Here is a 16,653-nt window from a genome sequence, read left to right on the forward strand (position 1 = left end):
TCTTACGATTCCTGACTCATGTTTCCAAAAACAGCCCGACATGGCATGGCCATTGTAAGGAAGGACGAGTTGTTGCGTTAGAGGTAATTATATGGCTATGCAATCAGCTAATCAAAGTAATGGGTTGGTTAATTGCATGCCACTTATTCCGTCTCGTATTTTCCTGTACAACTTGGCACAAGGTATACAATCAATGCCGTGGAATCATCTGCTCGTCAGTGAATTGCCACAACAGCGGAGAAGGACAATGGAGAAAACAGATTAAACCATGTTCTTTTGCAGAGTTGATGGCTGCAATCAGCGTTGAGCCTGTCCTTCAACCTGTATCAAATATAGACGAATGCGCGTCGGGCATTCGCCAACGGTAGCACTTCCAGGAAAGTCCTTCCTCCTGCTACTCTACGTTCACGTAATCCCCAGAGATCACCAACTACAACACATCCAACAGATTCTTCGCCATCGAAACAAGTCCATCCTCCCCCTCGGCAATCCACAAGTCCACCCAATCTCTCGCCCCCTTAAACTCATCGCCTTCCTTATCCCACGCCTCCTCCCTCGGCCGCTCGACATATATAGTCCTCAGACCACATTCCTTGGCACCTTTCAAGTCCCTCATATGGCAAGCAACCATGGCCACCTGTCCCGGCTCCAGGCCCAACTTCCTCGCCGCCCCGAGATACGTCCTCGGATCAGGCTTGTACACGCGAAACGTCTCGGCGCAAAATAACTGCTGGAACCCCAGGTCCCCAAAGTCATTCAGGTCCGTCACCAGCTCGTTATTGCCATTCGACAGCGTCGCCAGCACGACTTTCCCGCTATCCTGTAACTTCCTCAGTCCGTCGACCGTATCTGACCACGGAGCAAGACGGTGCCACACCAAACTGAGTGAGGTTATTTCTGTATCGGTATAAAGATCCTTCAGACCCCATTCTTCAAGTAACTCGACCAGGCTGTCGCGGTGGTGTTCATCAATAGTCTTCCACGCATCGGTCTCCGGGTTAAAAGACTTTACGAAATGGACATAGGTGTCTCGCCAGTCTTGTGCGAACCGTCCCCAATCATCTTCTTTCAAGTTCTCCAGACACTCTTTAAGCACATTTGGCAAGTCGGACGATAGTTTGCGGTACGCACGGAGCATGAGTTCCTCGGTAACGGAGGAGCGCCAGTCCACTACCGTGCCGAAGACGTCGAATGTCAGGGCTTTGACGGATGAGAGAGGTGGTATTGTGGCTGGGGACATTTTGACTTTGGCTTTTGGTGCTTTGCTTTTGGCGGAAGTTGAATATGGCGTTTTGATAAGTTGAGGGTTATGACTCGATGTAGATGCTGGGTGTGTCATAACCCTGTCGCCGAGGTTATGACATGACTCCGATCGGATCGGACAGCGAATCGCGGAGAAGATGAGATCACATGATGAGCCGATTAGTGCAGTAATACCACGTAGTCTGCAGATTTGGGTCTAGGTGTTGAATCATTACCCGAGGATGCTGGATTTATATGTGGAGATTTATTCATATTGATGGATGATAATATGGGCGGAATATATGTCGGATTTGGGTCATGGCCGTTTGGGATGTAGGGTAGCGCTAGGCCTGAAAGTGATGTTACAACTCGGTGGCTTGATGGGATAAGACGTGAACTAATGCGAGACATAGGTTCGAGCATAGATGGTGTTATGAAATGGCGTTGTGATTAAGAGCTAGGCCAGAGGGGGAGTTGCTTCGTGGTGGAGGTGGGACATGTGAAGTGGCCGAGGTGTTGTGATGAGAATTGAGGGTGTTTTCTGCTTGACGATGGTTGATGATAAGAATCGAGTTGGGTAATGATAGCCGAGAGGCTGGATGTTTCGAAAAACCCATTTCAATTTGCTGCTGTTTGGACAGAGTGCCAATGTGACGGCGCAATTATATTAGCATAAGTGGCTTGGGTTGTATCGTATATTGAACCACGGGCGAGGCACAAAGGTTCCTTTGAACTTGCTAGTTCATATGGAATTCCTAAACCAGAGGTGGATGTAACATACCTGGGTATCTAACTAGAGCATGGTAATAAAAGTATAAAGCATCATAAAGTTCCCGGTGCATAAAAGTATGATGGCGGATGTATTCAACACAGCACAATGCGATAAACACCGCAAATGCAAACTTAGTACATCCTTCAACCATGATCTCTTTGAGAAATTTGCATGACAGTAATCCGTCTTTCCGTCTACCTCTACCTCTTCTTCTGGCCATCACTACCTCTAATGAGACCGTATTCGGCGTCTGACTAGGCAACTCCGTGTCGTTCATGGGCTTAACCGCCGACATTAAAGTAGACTACAGTCCACGATCTACATCGTCTCTGAATGGTGAATATGAAGTTTGACAGCAAATCGCAACGTATAAGCAGTCTGTACTAGTAGTAGCAGGAAGAAACTGCCTTCTGTGACTTTGAGGGCCGGGAAATGGACTGCCTCGTAGGGCGGCAACACACACAGTTTGGTTGCCATCGACTACATCGTTGAAAGAAGGGACAACGCTAGGGTCCTTACGGCACTCATCGAACAGATGTTGACATTGTCAATACTTGGGTTGAAAATAACATCTGTGAACGGCGCCATGTATTTGGCCCACCCTAGACCTTTCTGTCAGATGTGTCCTGCATTAGTGTGCTGAGGGATATGGGCAACTTACTCCAGCCTTCGTACCTCTGATCCAATCTACCAAGCTTTCTATTGTATCGCCATGCTTCAGCATTCATGGATTTCTAGGTCGCCGGTAACTCTCGGAATGTGGTCTTTTGGGCTGCAATGTCAGGTCTCACAAGCTCGGAGAGAATGAATTGCTACACTACCCGCGACAGGTTTCGGATTTTCGCCCAATTCTATGATCGCCTCAGCATCTTCAGGAATGTGATAAATCTTGGAGGAGCAGCCACAGCTAAGCCAGAGTCTCCCCAGTCCCTGCTCGCATGCATGCAGCCTTAGTACGGCAATTACCTCACTGTAAGCCGTCGGACGAGTCTCCGACAATGCTTGTCAAGGAAGCCCAAAAATACCTCTAATGAATTCGTATCTGAAACAAGCCACGCGCTGACCCTCGCTTTTTCTTCCGAGGCAGACATCGAAATATTCTCATGCTGATGACAGCTGAAATAACCAATGCAAGGTGATTGAGAGCCATGCTATGCAGGAACCCCCGCGTTCCCGACGCTTGTGCGACCAGACTTCTTTGTTGATATGCTCATGGTCTCTGGTCTGTCTTGCCCACACCCTTGAAGCTTGGAATTGCAGCCTCTGGAGGGAACAGCCCTGTTCAAAGACAATGAACGAATGGAGGATTCCTGGGCTTAAGATGCAGTTACAGGGGTCGAATGCATCTACCCCAAACTTGATCAGCTTGGAGGATCGGAACATCCTGGACATGAAGCATGTGTATTTTTTCTTCTTGTTTTTGGCGGCATAGCAAAAAGGAAACTGTTTTGACGTGTAACAAAGCGTTTGGCCAAGATCTAACTCATATTGGTAGGTTGAATGCCTGCTAATAGGACCACCATGTTTCGTGAAACATTGAGCTGCCGTAGACAAGCTTCTCGGCAGAGCTGCACAGGTCACATGTTGGTTGATTCCGAAACGACTTCCACCTTCTGTTGGGATAGAAAGTACGGCGACTGGAATATCGTTCCTCGCTAACACTTCCACAATAAGCAGAGATATTGGCGTTGTGGCTTCCCACCATGGATGCCATGTGGAGAGGAGAAGGATAACGCCACTGAAAAATCGACCAGCAAAAAGCAATTACGCATGTATCTGAACCACATCCATTCGTATGTTGGGTTGGCAGCATTTGTTACACGGCGGGAGAACGAACGCGGCTATCTCTGGTTCAATAAAGGTGTGTAAGTGGCGTTTGGAGAAAACTGCTCTACTCTCCTTGACTTGCTTTTTCACTTTTCCTCTGCGTGGTACAATGTGCAGAAGGCCTTCTTGAGGCGGAGCGGCTCGAGGACGGGCCGGTGATGGAGAACCCGTGGATGGAGCTTTTGTTTGAGAGGAGGCCATTGGCTCAGGTTTTTTGCACTCAAAGAGGCTAAACTATCCCACTGGAGCAATGGCATGCTCGGTACTCTGTGTATGGAGTACGCCATTTTGAAGGTCAGTGTGCGAATCACGAAATGAGATTGAGTCCTTGCCCTTTCGACCACTAACAGCGAGATTTCACTGGGAGCACCGCGCATGGCTGAAGGATTTCAGCAGCCTTCATCATCTTCCATCGGCAGACTGATCGTCATAGGTGTATATCACAGTTGATAATACTGTTCTTTACCCGGATCAACGCCTCGGATCCATGTTGCCCATTTACTCTCCACAGCCTGGAGTAGCCTGCCTTGGCTGCTCTGAGAATGACAGATAATAAGGCAGATGCACACACCCACAGGTCGGCCAACGATGTCTCATCAGAACCAATGTTCATTTTCAGCGCTGTGCGCGGAGGTGTCCACGTTTTTCTGCTTTGAGGATGTCGAAAGCAACCTTCCTGTGTTCCAGATTGAGCTGCCGAATCGTCAGCCAACAGCTGAACATGGCTTGCCACCCCGCCTTGAAGGCTGCTGATGATGCTGGTGATGTTCCTGTGGGCAACTCCAGCTTGGCTTGCATTAGTCTCACCCCAAAAGCTTTGACCTCATTGATGCATGGTGAACTTGGAGTTGAACTGGGAATGGAGTCCACAGACCTTGAAAACACGAACCAGCCCATGTTGTACCAGAATATCCAATATCATGCACAAGCAACTGTATCTAAAAGAGAATCGACTGAACGTTTCTTTCAAGAATTGGCCCCTTAGAAGTGGCGCAGCCATAATGTCCGTCATGCTGCGGCAATCAGAACGATCATTCTCAACATGAGGATCCGCCCCTGACAAGGGTGGTGCGACCCCGGCCTTTAGGATGAACGTTTAGTGAAATTCGACAACCAACATCAACATGACAAAACCTACCTACTGTAATGTTGTTGGTCCGACGCCGGCCCAGAAGCAGTACCCAGGCATTCGCCCGCCGTTCGTCTGCCTTTTTGGACAAGTCCACGAACCCAGAGGCTGATGCAGACAGCGAGCCCCGTGTAATTTCCACTCAGCCTTGACTTGAAACGACACTGCCATTGTATGGGAACAATAGCTAGACTGGTATGGCTGATCTGCAATGGTGAACAGAAGCAGCTTGGCTCAAAGCCGTTGGGCTCGATAGGTTCCTTGCCCGCCTCGACGTGGCTGTAATACTGCACCAAGCAGTTTGAATTTTTTGGACAGATGACTCTGGCAGCTTGTGCCGAGCCTCTCAGATAGATTCGAGGCGTTGTAAATATGGGACGACTCTTGTGAGAAGACTCTGTTTGTGTTATGTTCATGGCCATTTCTCTGTTCAATTGCCACAAAAGCTCTTTCCTCCATACGAAACAGTGAGCACAATGCAGCAGCACTACTTTTTCATGCATATGTATGCACGCAAGATGCATGGACAAGTTGGAGTGGTCCAGTGGATTCGTCAGTACCGAGAACACGGATCACAATGTGATCGTTGCCTCCTTTGACCAATACCGTTGACAGTGCAAGCTACCAGGGGTTCGAGATGATCCGTCCAACGAGGCCGAATGTCACAATGCTGGGCGGGCGTTGAGATGATTCTTGACCAGGGGACCCGTGGTCTAGCCTGTGATAAACTCGCATGAGAATTGATTAACCTGGGACAAGAGATAGCATGTGTTGCTGTTTTGCATCCCACCATGCATTTCGCCTCTTGCCGCAAGACCTAAAAAAAGTCCTTGGAGATGAAGGAGGCTTCACGAATTTGACAGGACGATCGTCGAGGGATACGAGGCGTCAATTGGCAGCTCTGGGGAGAGACAAGTTAGCACGAGTGTCATCAGCACTCACCAATTGTGGAAGAAGCAAAGAACCAGCGACAAGCTGGTGGCCGAACAGGAACTAGCAAGTTGAGAGAATGCGAGGATCATCCATGGCTGAGCAACAGCAGACTCAGAAAACTTGAGCAGTCGTGCAGTAACACAACTGATGTGCTGCTCCATATAAGCATTTTCAGCATGTTCCGACCCTCCGCGGTTGGATGAAGTTGGAGAATGGCACGAGGTCCAATGTTGGTTGGATGGCAAGAACGGCCGTGACAGGCAAGTGCCACCCAAGTTGAGCAAAGCAAGAGCCAGGATAGGCACCCTGTGTTGCACCCAACGTGGGTTGGCAGGCGCGCCAGGTCGCGGCTTCCTCTTCGGCATCACGGAAGGAAATTGCAGTGTCTCCAGTCAACAGGGTCTTCAGGGCTCATCCATTTTCGAAAAAACCGGGTATCGAACAACAGCCCATGTCAACGTCCAATTTATCCTCGTTCCCTGCGTTGTTGGCGCATGCAGGCCGTCTGGTTTTCTTCAAGTTCTTTTACTGCTGCATTTTGCCAAATTGTCAGGGCACCATCGTGGCGGTCTCCTCTCCCCTGGGCGACTTTGGGTCTTTGGCCATGGACCGTGGCCTTGAGCCTTGGCCTAACCTTCTTCATGCCTGTCCACCCGTCCTGTCTGGTTCCTCCTGCGGATGCCATCCGAGAGGCTATTGCCACTGACTATCACACCTTGGTGCTTGACGATTTGTGCTCAGGCCTGGTCTGGCTGCAGGAGATGGGGCAGATCCCTGGTCGAAAGCAATTAATGGCCATGAGTTCAGTCCACTCACTCCATCTAAATTTGAGAGACCCTGGGAGATGAACCATGACAGAGCTAGGATATGGGAAAGCACCTGCGGAGCGAATTCCACTTCGAGCCTAAACAGTATCACTGGCGCCATGAGTTGTTATTTTTTTCTTTGTCTTATCCTGGGGACGTTCAATGCCGTTTCTGGAGCTGTGAACGCATGGAGAAAACTTTCCTGACCACGGGAGAACCTTGGGCAGCGGAACCGCCGAACCGAAGCACGAACCCAACGCCTGCCCCTTAATCCTGCTGGTGGCCTGGAGCTGGCTCCCATCGCCTGTCATCCAGAGGTTCCCGAGTATTTGGGATCGCCAAGGGCCACACCGACCACTCCGGGTCGACAAATGATGTCCTAGGTCACGACCGTGACCTGGAGCGTCATATCTCGCCAAGTCGTCGAGTGGATACAAAACAGGCCTGTACCTCATTCATACGGGACCAACCCTGCGGGACCTCGTCATCTCCTCGACTTGATCCAATTTCCAGCAAAAGGTGGTCTGTTGATGGAAGCTTTATGGACATCCACCACGCCAGACCTTTCCATCCTTCACTTTCTGTCTTGACCACAACGCTGGGTTTTTCTTTGTTCCCAGAAACTGTCGCGCCGTAGATCGACGTGACATTACCGAGACCTCGAGGAAGCCTTAGACCCCTTTTGGGGCTGGGCAACGCATGTCTCATTTGTAAGTCATCCACATCTGCAAACCTCGGGCCTCCACGAATCTCTTCAGTGACCACCAGCCATTACTCGTCGAATGGTGACATGCTGACTGATAATCCGGACAGTTTGTAGCGCCATACTGTTCTTTCCTCCATCAGTTGTTTCTTTGTATTCGTTTGCGCCACTCAGATCCCGAGAGATATCTCAATGACACCTTGAGCTCTTGCGTGCGCCACGCAACAGGATAACCGCTACGAACCGCTCTTTTAGTTGATACAGCATTATTACCAGCCGGCAGCTTTTTTCTTACTACTCAAGCGAGCGAAACGACAATCTTCACGTCATTTGGGAAAACCCCACTTGCCTTCAATTGACCATCCGTTTGCTTATTTTTGTTGGTTACTTGGGGAGCTTGCTGAGACACGGCATTTCGCAAACTATATTTGGCAATACCAGACGGAGTTGTAAGACCTCTTCCCCCCTCTTCGCTTGGTGTAACGAGCAACGTACTAATGAAAGCTGTCCAGGCGTGCCAAATTGCCTGCCCTTCGGCTTTTGCTACGATACGACCGCCGCATGTTCTCGATTTTTCTTGGGCCCTTTGCTCTCTTGCTCTAGGCGGTACGTTCTCTTACAAACGGCACGCATCAGTTTCCCATAGCGGATGTCGTGGATGCGAGTTTGTTGCATACCATTGCTTTTTACTAGGCGCTAATGCGAGCAAAAGGTTCTGAGATCATTTACCTTGCAGATGCGCTGTTGCTGACCGGGAGAGTTGCTCGCTGTCAGTTCTCAGCTGCAGGGATCAACCGCACCTCTCCTTAGCACTTGCACGCGTTGTCTTGCCCCGAAACCCCGGTGGCGAGCTGTATCTGACCACGGCGCTGGCTGGTGCGTGGCCTAATTTCATAGTAACCGAGGGTGACTTTCTTCAAATGGTTACTCCCCCCAACATCGGGGGGCCATATCAAGAGTCATGACGGAGTGGGAAACAGATGATGAGTACACGACAAAGGGGCATGGAGTTTCTACGTTATCAACTACCCCAAAGGAATCTTTCTCTCGAACGCCTTCGGCAAAGTCAAAACGATCATCTCGGCGATCCATGACCCCTCCGGCAAGGGGCCCATCACCGAGCAAAATGGCTACCGACCGTACGGAGAAGAGATCGTCTCGAGACGTGACAAATGATGAGACGATTAGCATTCTTGACCCTCGCAGATTCACTCCAACATTGCACGCCAATCTTGTCTCCGAGATTCTCGCATTGAGAAGGGATCAAGATGAGAAGACGAAGCAGATAGAGAACCTGGAGAATGCCTTGCATTCGGTCAAGGAAGAGCATGAACAACTGCAGGAGAGTCTCACAGTCACGTCCAAGGAGAGTCGTTCTCTTAAACGACAACTATCGCTGCTTGAAGGTGGAACCTCGTCTGCATTGGGCGAACTGGCCAGGGAGAGAGACGAGGCAGTTGACTCTATTTCTGATGCGAAAAAGAGGCTTGACTTGGTGCAAAAGAAGCTGCGTAGCCAGGAAGATGACTCTCAGAGAGTTCACGACTTATGGGCACAGGAGAAGGATAACTGGGAAGATGAACGCCGCAGATATGAACGAAAGCTGCATATTGCTGAGAGCCGTCTGAAGTTGGTTCTCGATGAAGTCGCCGTCTATCAAGCCAACCATATGAACGGAAACCAAAATGGCACCGTCCATGATCACGAGAGCGAAACGGAAGAGAGTGGCAAAGATAACGATGCTGGCAGTGTCAGAACCATGAGTATGACTAACAGCATTCGACATTCCCTATTGAGTGGCCCGGTTTTGCATCCTGGCAACTCTTTGGCTGACGAACTCAACTTTGATGACGATGATCAGACAGATGCCGATGGCCGTGAAAGTGTTTTGTCGATACGGACAAGCCCGAAGCATACGCGAACCTTCAGCCGCGACAGTGTGGCTAGTAGGTTGCACCGCAGAAACCATAGCATTGAAAGCCTGAAGCGACCGGGCAGTGTGGCGCGAGGCAAACTCTTCATGAATCCATCTGTTCTTGAAGCATTAGAAGGCGAAGATGAAGAAAATGAACCACAAGTGCAAGAGACGGGACTGTTGAAGGCATCCTATACGGATACTGGAATTCAATATTCACCACCGCCTTCACCAGATATCCCTCGATTCAAATCACCAACTCCAGACATGGCTTCCCAGCGTGTGAAGACACCAGAGTGTGGTAGTCCTGCACGAGCGGATACTGAAATTGAGGCAAATCAACGCAAAAAACGAGTGCACATTACACGGCCGTTGGTTATCGAACCACCAAAGCCTGACAATAAGATGGTTTCTGCGGCAGCTCAGACCGTGGAGATGCCGCTCAGCCCACCCAAAACGCCCCAGACACCATTTATTGAGTTGCAAGTCCCCGAGCCTACGCCGGTCTTGATGGTTACATCTTCAACCCAAACCGATGGACCACTTTCCGCTGCTCATGATGCAGCCCTGTCACAATCCCGACTGGCTCCGTCTCCCCCGCCGTTGGAGATTCCTACTATCAACATCCAGCCGCCGACGAGCCGTCCTGCGACGCCGCGGGAGCCTCGCCTGCCGCAGCACTTCAAACACTTCGGCTGCCAGGTGAATATTTCCTCACCCATGTCGACCAGCGATGCCTCGGTACAGACCGAGGGTATCCAAGTTGACAAGAGGTTGGCTTTATTACCAGCGCATCTCCAACCCTCTGCCATCACGTCCAGACCAACCTCGCCAAATGTATCAAAGCCTGGGGCAGACAATGATTTCACACCAGTCCCACCCCGTAATCCAAGGCGACTGACAAACAGCCATGACGGCCCTGAACTTCCGTCATCTCCCATTACATCCCCAGGAGACGATGAGGACCTACAGGATAGTTACTTGAGCTTGATTGACGACCACCCTTTGTCTGGCCAAAAGGGAGCCCCTAAGCGAAGCAACCGCATCAGCAGCATTTTTGCCGGGTTTGACACCGCTAGCTCTGATGAAGGTGACGAATTTGGAGATGTGGATGTGAGTGATTCGGAATACCGAACGGCTTTATCTGCACCTAAGCCACAGTCTACGTCAACCAAGACGGCGAAACGCGGATCTTTTGGGACTGTCACAACGTCTCCGGAACAGCAACGGTCGAAGCCACTGACCAAGAGCTCAATCAAACCTATTGGAACTGAGCTGTATAGCTCGTTTAGTCTTGCAGACAAAGAGAACATGCCAAAGGGCCATATTAGAAAGCCGAGCCGGACGTATGAGAAGGCGCCTCCCCCAGCACCGTCGTCAAACTCTTCCAACCGGACCAGCGCGATGCGAAAAGCTGCCATCATTCAGAGTGGCATGGTTACTCAACAAAGCCGCTCCAGGAGCCCTAGCCTTCCGGACGGCAAATACCCCCCGTTCCCAATCCCTAATCGCGCAAGCTCGCGACGGTCTCAACTTGGTCTCTACACGCCCAGTGATGGGCGCGAAAGTCCTACCAGAGGAGAAATGTGGCACCGTCGAGGCAGTAGTAGCCGGTCATCATACCAGTCCCACAGCATCCGCAAGGTTCGTTCTGCTGCTGCGTTGCCGAGGGCTCATCGGTATCGCAGACATGGAAGCAGGTCTCCGCCTCCCTTGTCGCCGTCCACCGAAGCACCGGAGAGCCCAGGATTACCCCCTCTGCCTCGGAACGATATCACTACACCTCGCAATGGACGTGAGAGGGCCCCCCCAAGCTACCGAAGGCACCGACATGAGCTATCGACGACGACGGATAACACGAACAACACTGTGCCAACGACGGATACAAACGCGTCTCACACGACAGGTGTTGTGGACGCCATTGCTCAAACCATGGTGGGCGAATGGATGCTGAAATATGTTCGACGACGCAAGTCTTTCAGTGTTACTGAAAATAGTGGCAAGGACGACAGCAGCAACGACCGACACAAGAGATGGGTGTGGCTTGCGCCTTATGAACGGTCCATCTTGTGGAGCAGCAAGCAACCATCATCAGGCAGCGCATTGTTGGGCAAAACTGGCCGAAAATGTAAGTTTGATGGAGTCGTGTTGGGACGCAGGGACAGATTTCTAATAATGAACTACAGTGACAATCCAGTCAGTCCTGGACGTCAAGGACGATAACCCTGCTCCAAAGGTGATGCCGACTATTTTCAATCGATCAATTCTAATCTTAACACCCCAGAGAGCACTGAAATTCACGGCATCATCAGCCGAGAGACACTATCTCTGGCTCACAGCGTTGTCATTCCTGGCGCATTCCTCTCAAGCGGTGCCGGAAATCATCTCTGCTCCGCACCCAAATGTAAAACCGCAGCCACAACAGCAGCAGCAGCAGCAGCCGCAGCCGCAGCAGCAACAACTACAACATCAACCACAACTCCAGCAACACCAGCCACTTCCTGACTTTGAAGTACCACAATCCAGGCTAAAGCGAGGCGGAATCCGAGACTCCATCAGACTCGCAAAGGGGAAAACAGCAGCTGCCAGAATGGGCGTTCCTAGTGTGCCGAGTATTCCTAGTATCCCTTCATCTAGAATGAGCGAGGCCACTGGGTTCCGTGTTCCTGATTCTTCCTCGGCACTGTCTGGTGGCCACAGTCGTGAGCAGTCCAGAGAGGCAGCGGAACCGCCATTCATTCCTCGCTTTTCGGAGAGAAGTGCACATGCCGCGGCGGGCCATGGCCGCAAGCGAAGTAACACGGGGGGCCATGTGGCTCCTCCGCTGTCGTTTAGAGGGTTTTCAGGACCAGCAGGAACAGGCAACGCACCGCACTACTCGGGTCACAGCACGGCGAATGGCAGTCTCGACACGAGCATGTCGTCCGAGGTGTACCAAAGCCAGGGTTCCACCAACACGACGTGGAATATGAGCCAGACGGCGTCACAGCGCACGTCTGAAGCATCTTCGCGGCCCAGTAACTTTTTCGATGCCATTGGAACTGTTCGAATGGAAGCGTTCATTAGTCCACTCGCCTACTCTCAGTATAATGAATACCCGGATGACCGAAGTGAGGACTTTCACAGAGTCGCAAGGAGGAGGAGCAAGGAGATTCGCAGAAGGAACAGTCGCAGCCGCCACCGAGACAGCTACGGATACCGGGCAGGACGAAGCGAAGATTCCTACGGAAGAGGACGATACCAAGCTGAGGAGGATTACTTCCTTCGCGACGACCCTTTCAAGGGGTTTTAAATGGGGGCCTTGAAAACTACACATGCAACACTTTGCAATCGATGCTATTTGAATCTTACCATATACCCCAACTTTTACACCATTACGGATACCCTCTTCTGTTCTTCTTTGTATTCGGATTTCTAACGGCCTGGAAACGACGGCTATTGGTAACAGTTGTGTTTCTGTCGGGAGATTACTGACTTGTGCACGGCGTTTGGTGTTTTGGATGATTTTGGGACATTACACGCCCGCCCATCCACAATATTCTCCTCTCAAAGGCCATATCATGCCATTGGCGAATAGACTCTTTGGGCAAATATCTGTATACCAGGATCAAGAATGGTGTACATGACGAAATGTCATCGTAGCAAGACGCCTGTTTTCTTATTGGTCTTTTTTATTCTATTGTAGGGATGGGGAAGAAAAGTAGTCTCTTGTTTATAAGATTAGCGACAACATTTAAGCTGGTGAGAAATCATTCTGAATCTCAGCAGTATCTCTGGATAGTTGTGTGTAATTGTATATATTTAAAAGTTGCTGTTGCGCCGCGGTTGCTTGTGTCAGCTGTGTTTCGTTTCGTGTGAGAGTTGTGAAATTGTCTGGTGATTGGGCTTGGCATACCCACGAAGTCAAGATGGGTCTGGTGAATGGCTCTGGGTCCAACTACGTCAACCTTGGCAGAGCTTCCTTCCCCACATTCTGCCCCTCGGCTCCTTGTCAACCCCTCCAAGAAAAAAGTTGTGATATGCAACCTCACCTCTTCACGACGATTCAGACGAGACTGCGACAACTTGGCAAACACTCATTGGTCTTCCAATTCATTCACATAACGGCGAACTGGAGTCATTATTATCCCGTCAGCTGGACTACGGGCACTCAGACAGAATGGAGGCCGAGTCGCTCGAGCAAATGCAAAGCCGCCACAGGCGAGAGCTCAAAGACCTCCAAGGCCGAATAACGAACAAGAAGAAGAACGCAAGCAAAAAGACCCGCAAAGGAGTCAATGACGAGTGCAGCGAAATGGAACGCCAATTACGAGAAACACAAGCAACCGAAATAGCTGCGCTGACCGGCCCATCACAAAATGAATCCGAGTCCGAATCCGCCCCCGTGGCGGACACACGCCTTGAACCCAACGGACTCGACGACACGAAACCACAAACTCAAGAAACTATAGAGACAGCAGTAGACAATCTAACACTAAGTACCGACGACGCACCGCCCCAACAACAACAAGGCAAGAAGCGAAACCGGCAAAAAGAACGCATGGCCCGCCGCGCAGCAGAGCAAGAGGCGGCAGCGCAAAAGGCCGAAGAGGAAGCATCACACATGACGGACCACCGTGCAAAGGAGAGCGAATACATGAAGAAGATGTTTACGACGCACGGGCTCGTGGAGAAGGATATAGAGCCAGATGGGCATTGTTTGTTTTCGGCGGTGGCGGACCAGCTTTCGCAAAATGGGATCCCGAGCGGTCGTACGGACAGCAGCGAGCCGGAGTATAGGACGGTGAGGAGGGCAGCGGCGGCGTTCATGACGGAGAATGAGGGTGATTTTGCGCCGTTTGTGGAGGGGGACCTGGGGACGCATGTGGTGAGGATACGGGATACGGCGGAGTGGGGGGGAGAGATTGAGCTGATGGCGCTGGCGAGGAGGTATGGGGTTGAGATTCGGGTGGTGCAGGATGGGAGGTTGGAGAGGATTGGGGAGGAGGAGGGGAGGGAGACGGGGAAGGTGTTGTGGTTGGCGTATTATCGGCATGGGTATGGGCTGGGTGAGCATTATAATTCTTTGAGGAGGAAGTGATGTGCTGTGATGTTGATGGATGTTGAATATGTATTCCAGGATAGTTTGGGCCTGTAAGTTCATTGAGTGAACCATGAGGTCATGAAGCATACTCGAATAAAAGACTGCTATTTGCATACTGAAATCTATAAATGCAATTTTATCCAACCCAACCGCCGTCATCACGTCGTCCACACAGATATAAAGTCATTCACCGTCCCATCCTCACTCGTCCCAGCACGATGCGTCCTCGTCGGCTTAATAATACACAGCCTATGCAACGCATTCGCATCCGGTTTCGCCGCCGTCTTCTCAACCAGGCTCCCGTCCTCATTATACGAAACGTCCTCCCCCGGCGCACTCAGCAGCGCCTCATAAATCTCTGGACAGAGACCCCACGGCGGGCCACGCTCAGAAAGGGGCTTCACCGACGGAAATTCCAAACAGATGAGTCGGCCAGACGGGTGAAGCAGCTGCGACATGCGTTTTGCCCACTTGGGCCGCGCCTCGGGCGGGAGAGCACATAGAAACTGTGTTTCGTTAGTCACCTCTGCTAACCTGGGGAGGGTGTGACGAACCGTATAGTCGTATATCAAGTCAAATGTGCCGGAGCCATTGGTTCCCAGTCCAGCGAGAACATCGTCTGAGAAGAAATCGCCTGAAACCCACTTGATCGTACCTTGTTCCAGGCCATTGACAGACTTGAACTGGCCCTGCTGCTGGGCATTCTCCTCGGCCATGCGGATTGCGTCGGGGCTGAAATCTAGACCGACGACGTCGTAGCCGAATGAGCTGAGGAGGAGGACGTCATGGCCGCGTCCGCAGCCGGGGACGAGGGCGGTTCTGTGGGATACTGCGCCGCTGGGGTCGCGGATGAGGTTGCCGCGCTGGTCGTGGTCTTGCGAGGGGGGGACGAGGTCGGTTCGCTGGGAGAGGAGGTCTGCTAGGGCGATGGAGGGGCCGTCGCGGTCCCATGGGTAGAAGCCCTCTTTGTAGAAGGAGGACCAGGTGTCGCCGTGGGCGGAGAAGGCGAGGTTTTCGAAGGTTTGGCGGAGGCGGGTTGGGGGGTCGGCGGTGGCCATGTTGGGGTTTGGTGTTGGTGTATGAGAGGGAATGGACGGCAGAGCCGTGGAGGAACAGGAATCACGGGAGGGAGAGCAAGGGAAGGAAGAAAGAAAGAAAGAAAGAAAGGGTGGAGGTGGTGATGCGTGGTGGTGTTGAGAGATGGAGGGGCAGTGGAGCTGTATTTCCTCGGTGGGATGATGGACGTATGGTGGTATGGATGAAGGTACATAGGTAAGCAATGGGAAACTTGATTTGAGTGTGATTGTGTGGGGGTGGAGAGTGATTGATTGAGTCTGGTTCGTTTGCATGGAGGAGGTGTAGATGGGCTGGGGCTATCCGACGTCACGGTGCCGGAATTCGGCGATGTTTTCGGTCTGGTTGCCAAAGGTTGATGAGTGGGGGTGGATGTGACAGAGAGAAAGGATATCTGGATGAAGAAGTGTTTGGGGCATTATGGAATTGATCTGGCTGTATTTGATATTGATTTTCTTAAAAGTGTGCATTTAATGCTACAGAAGAGCGAGGTTGACCAATGTTTGGTGAAATGTCAAATGTCAAATGTGCGTCCGCAGCAGTTCATGCATGCATCCGCCCTGGCTGGTTGTGCTTGTGTGACAAACGGCTGCCGCTCAGCCCTATGGATGGCGGATGAACCCTGGCACAGGGTCAATGCATTGCCTTCAAACGAGTGTGACGAGTAAAAATGGATGCTGGGACAATTTGCGTGAATGTTGCGGGCTGTTTATTTCTCTGTTTTCCAGTTTGGTGAAGGGATGGGCATTGACTCGTATGGTTCTTGTGGTGTTCTATCCAGCAGAAGCAACATTGAATGCACTGGCAGACTAATCAACTACCTAGGTACATATGTGTCTACGTACTTAATTAGGAATATGTACTGCATCTAGGTGCTGTGAATTGCATGAACTGTCTTGTAATAATCACATACACTTGACATCCCTTGATTGTCTCAAGTGCAGCAAAGTTGCATGCAGGGATATTAGCCAATAATACCACAAATTTAAGAGACTTCCCGCTCCAGTATCTTACTGTTAAGAGAGGGGTATAATTACTCTTTGCCCAGGACCTACCTATGCCTGTAGACAGTACAAGATAAAAATTTAAAATACGCAATAAGCCTCCCCTGAGCCAATTCTTGCCTGCTTGTGCGCCTTGAGCACTCAAATGGATCAATCACTTGCATT

General features: G+C 51.0%; 4 protein-coding genes across 4 annotated transcripts; 2 read left to right on the top strand and 2 right to left on the bottom strand.

Annotated features, from left to right (window-relative positions):
• Positions 1-430: 430 nt before the first annotated feature.
• VFPPC_14227 (haloacid dehalogenase, type II) lies at positions 431-1,240 on the bottom strand (the record flags this gene model as incomplete). Its single annotated transcript, XM_018291996.1, has 1 exon — positions 431-1,240. One exon carries the CDS (start codon positions 1,238-1,240, stop codon positions 431-433), a length of 810 nt encoding a protein of 269 aa, XP_018139574.1.
• Positions 1,241-8,373: 7,133 nt separating this feature from the next.
• VFPPC_07410 (nuclear migration protein) lies at positions 8,374-12,619 on the top strand (the record flags this gene model as incomplete). The annotated part of the gene is made up of 2 exons (XM_018286273.1): positions 8,374-11,455; positions 11,514-12,619. The coding sequence occupies 2 exons, from the start codon at positions 8,374-8,376 to the stop codon at positions 12,617-12,619; spliced, it is 4,188 nt and encodes a 1,395-aa protein (XP_018139571.1).
• Positions 12,620-13,486: 867 nt separating this feature from the next.
• VFPPC_07411 (OTU-like cysteine protease domain-containing protein) lies at positions 13,487-14,407 on the top strand (the record flags this gene model as incomplete). The annotated part of the gene is made up of 1 exon (XM_018286274.1): positions 13,487-14,407. The coding sequence occupies one exon, from the start codon at positions 13,487-13,489 to the stop codon at positions 14,405-14,407; it is 921 nt and encodes a 306-aa protein (XP_018139570.1).
• A 161-nt stretch (positions 14,408-14,568) lies between these two features.
• On the bottom strand, positions 14,569-15,468 carry VFPPC_07412 (thiopurine S-methyltransferase; the record flags this gene model as incomplete). The annotated part of the gene is made up of 2 exons (XM_018286275.1): positions 14,569-14,916; positions 14,965-15,468. The coding sequence occupies 2 exons, from the start codon at positions 15,466-15,468 to the stop codon at positions 14,569-14,571; spliced, it is 852 nt and encodes a 283-aa protein (XP_018139569.1).
• Positions 15,469-16,653: the final 1,185 nt, after the last annotated feature.

This window comes from Pochonia chlamydosporia, chromosome 7 (genome assembly GCF_001653235.2).
Source record: "Pochonia chlamydosporia 170 chromosome 7, whole genome shotgun sequence".
NCBI lineage: Eukaryota > Fungi > Ascomycota > Sordariomycetes > Hypocreales > Clavicipitaceae > Pochonia > Pochonia chlamydosporia.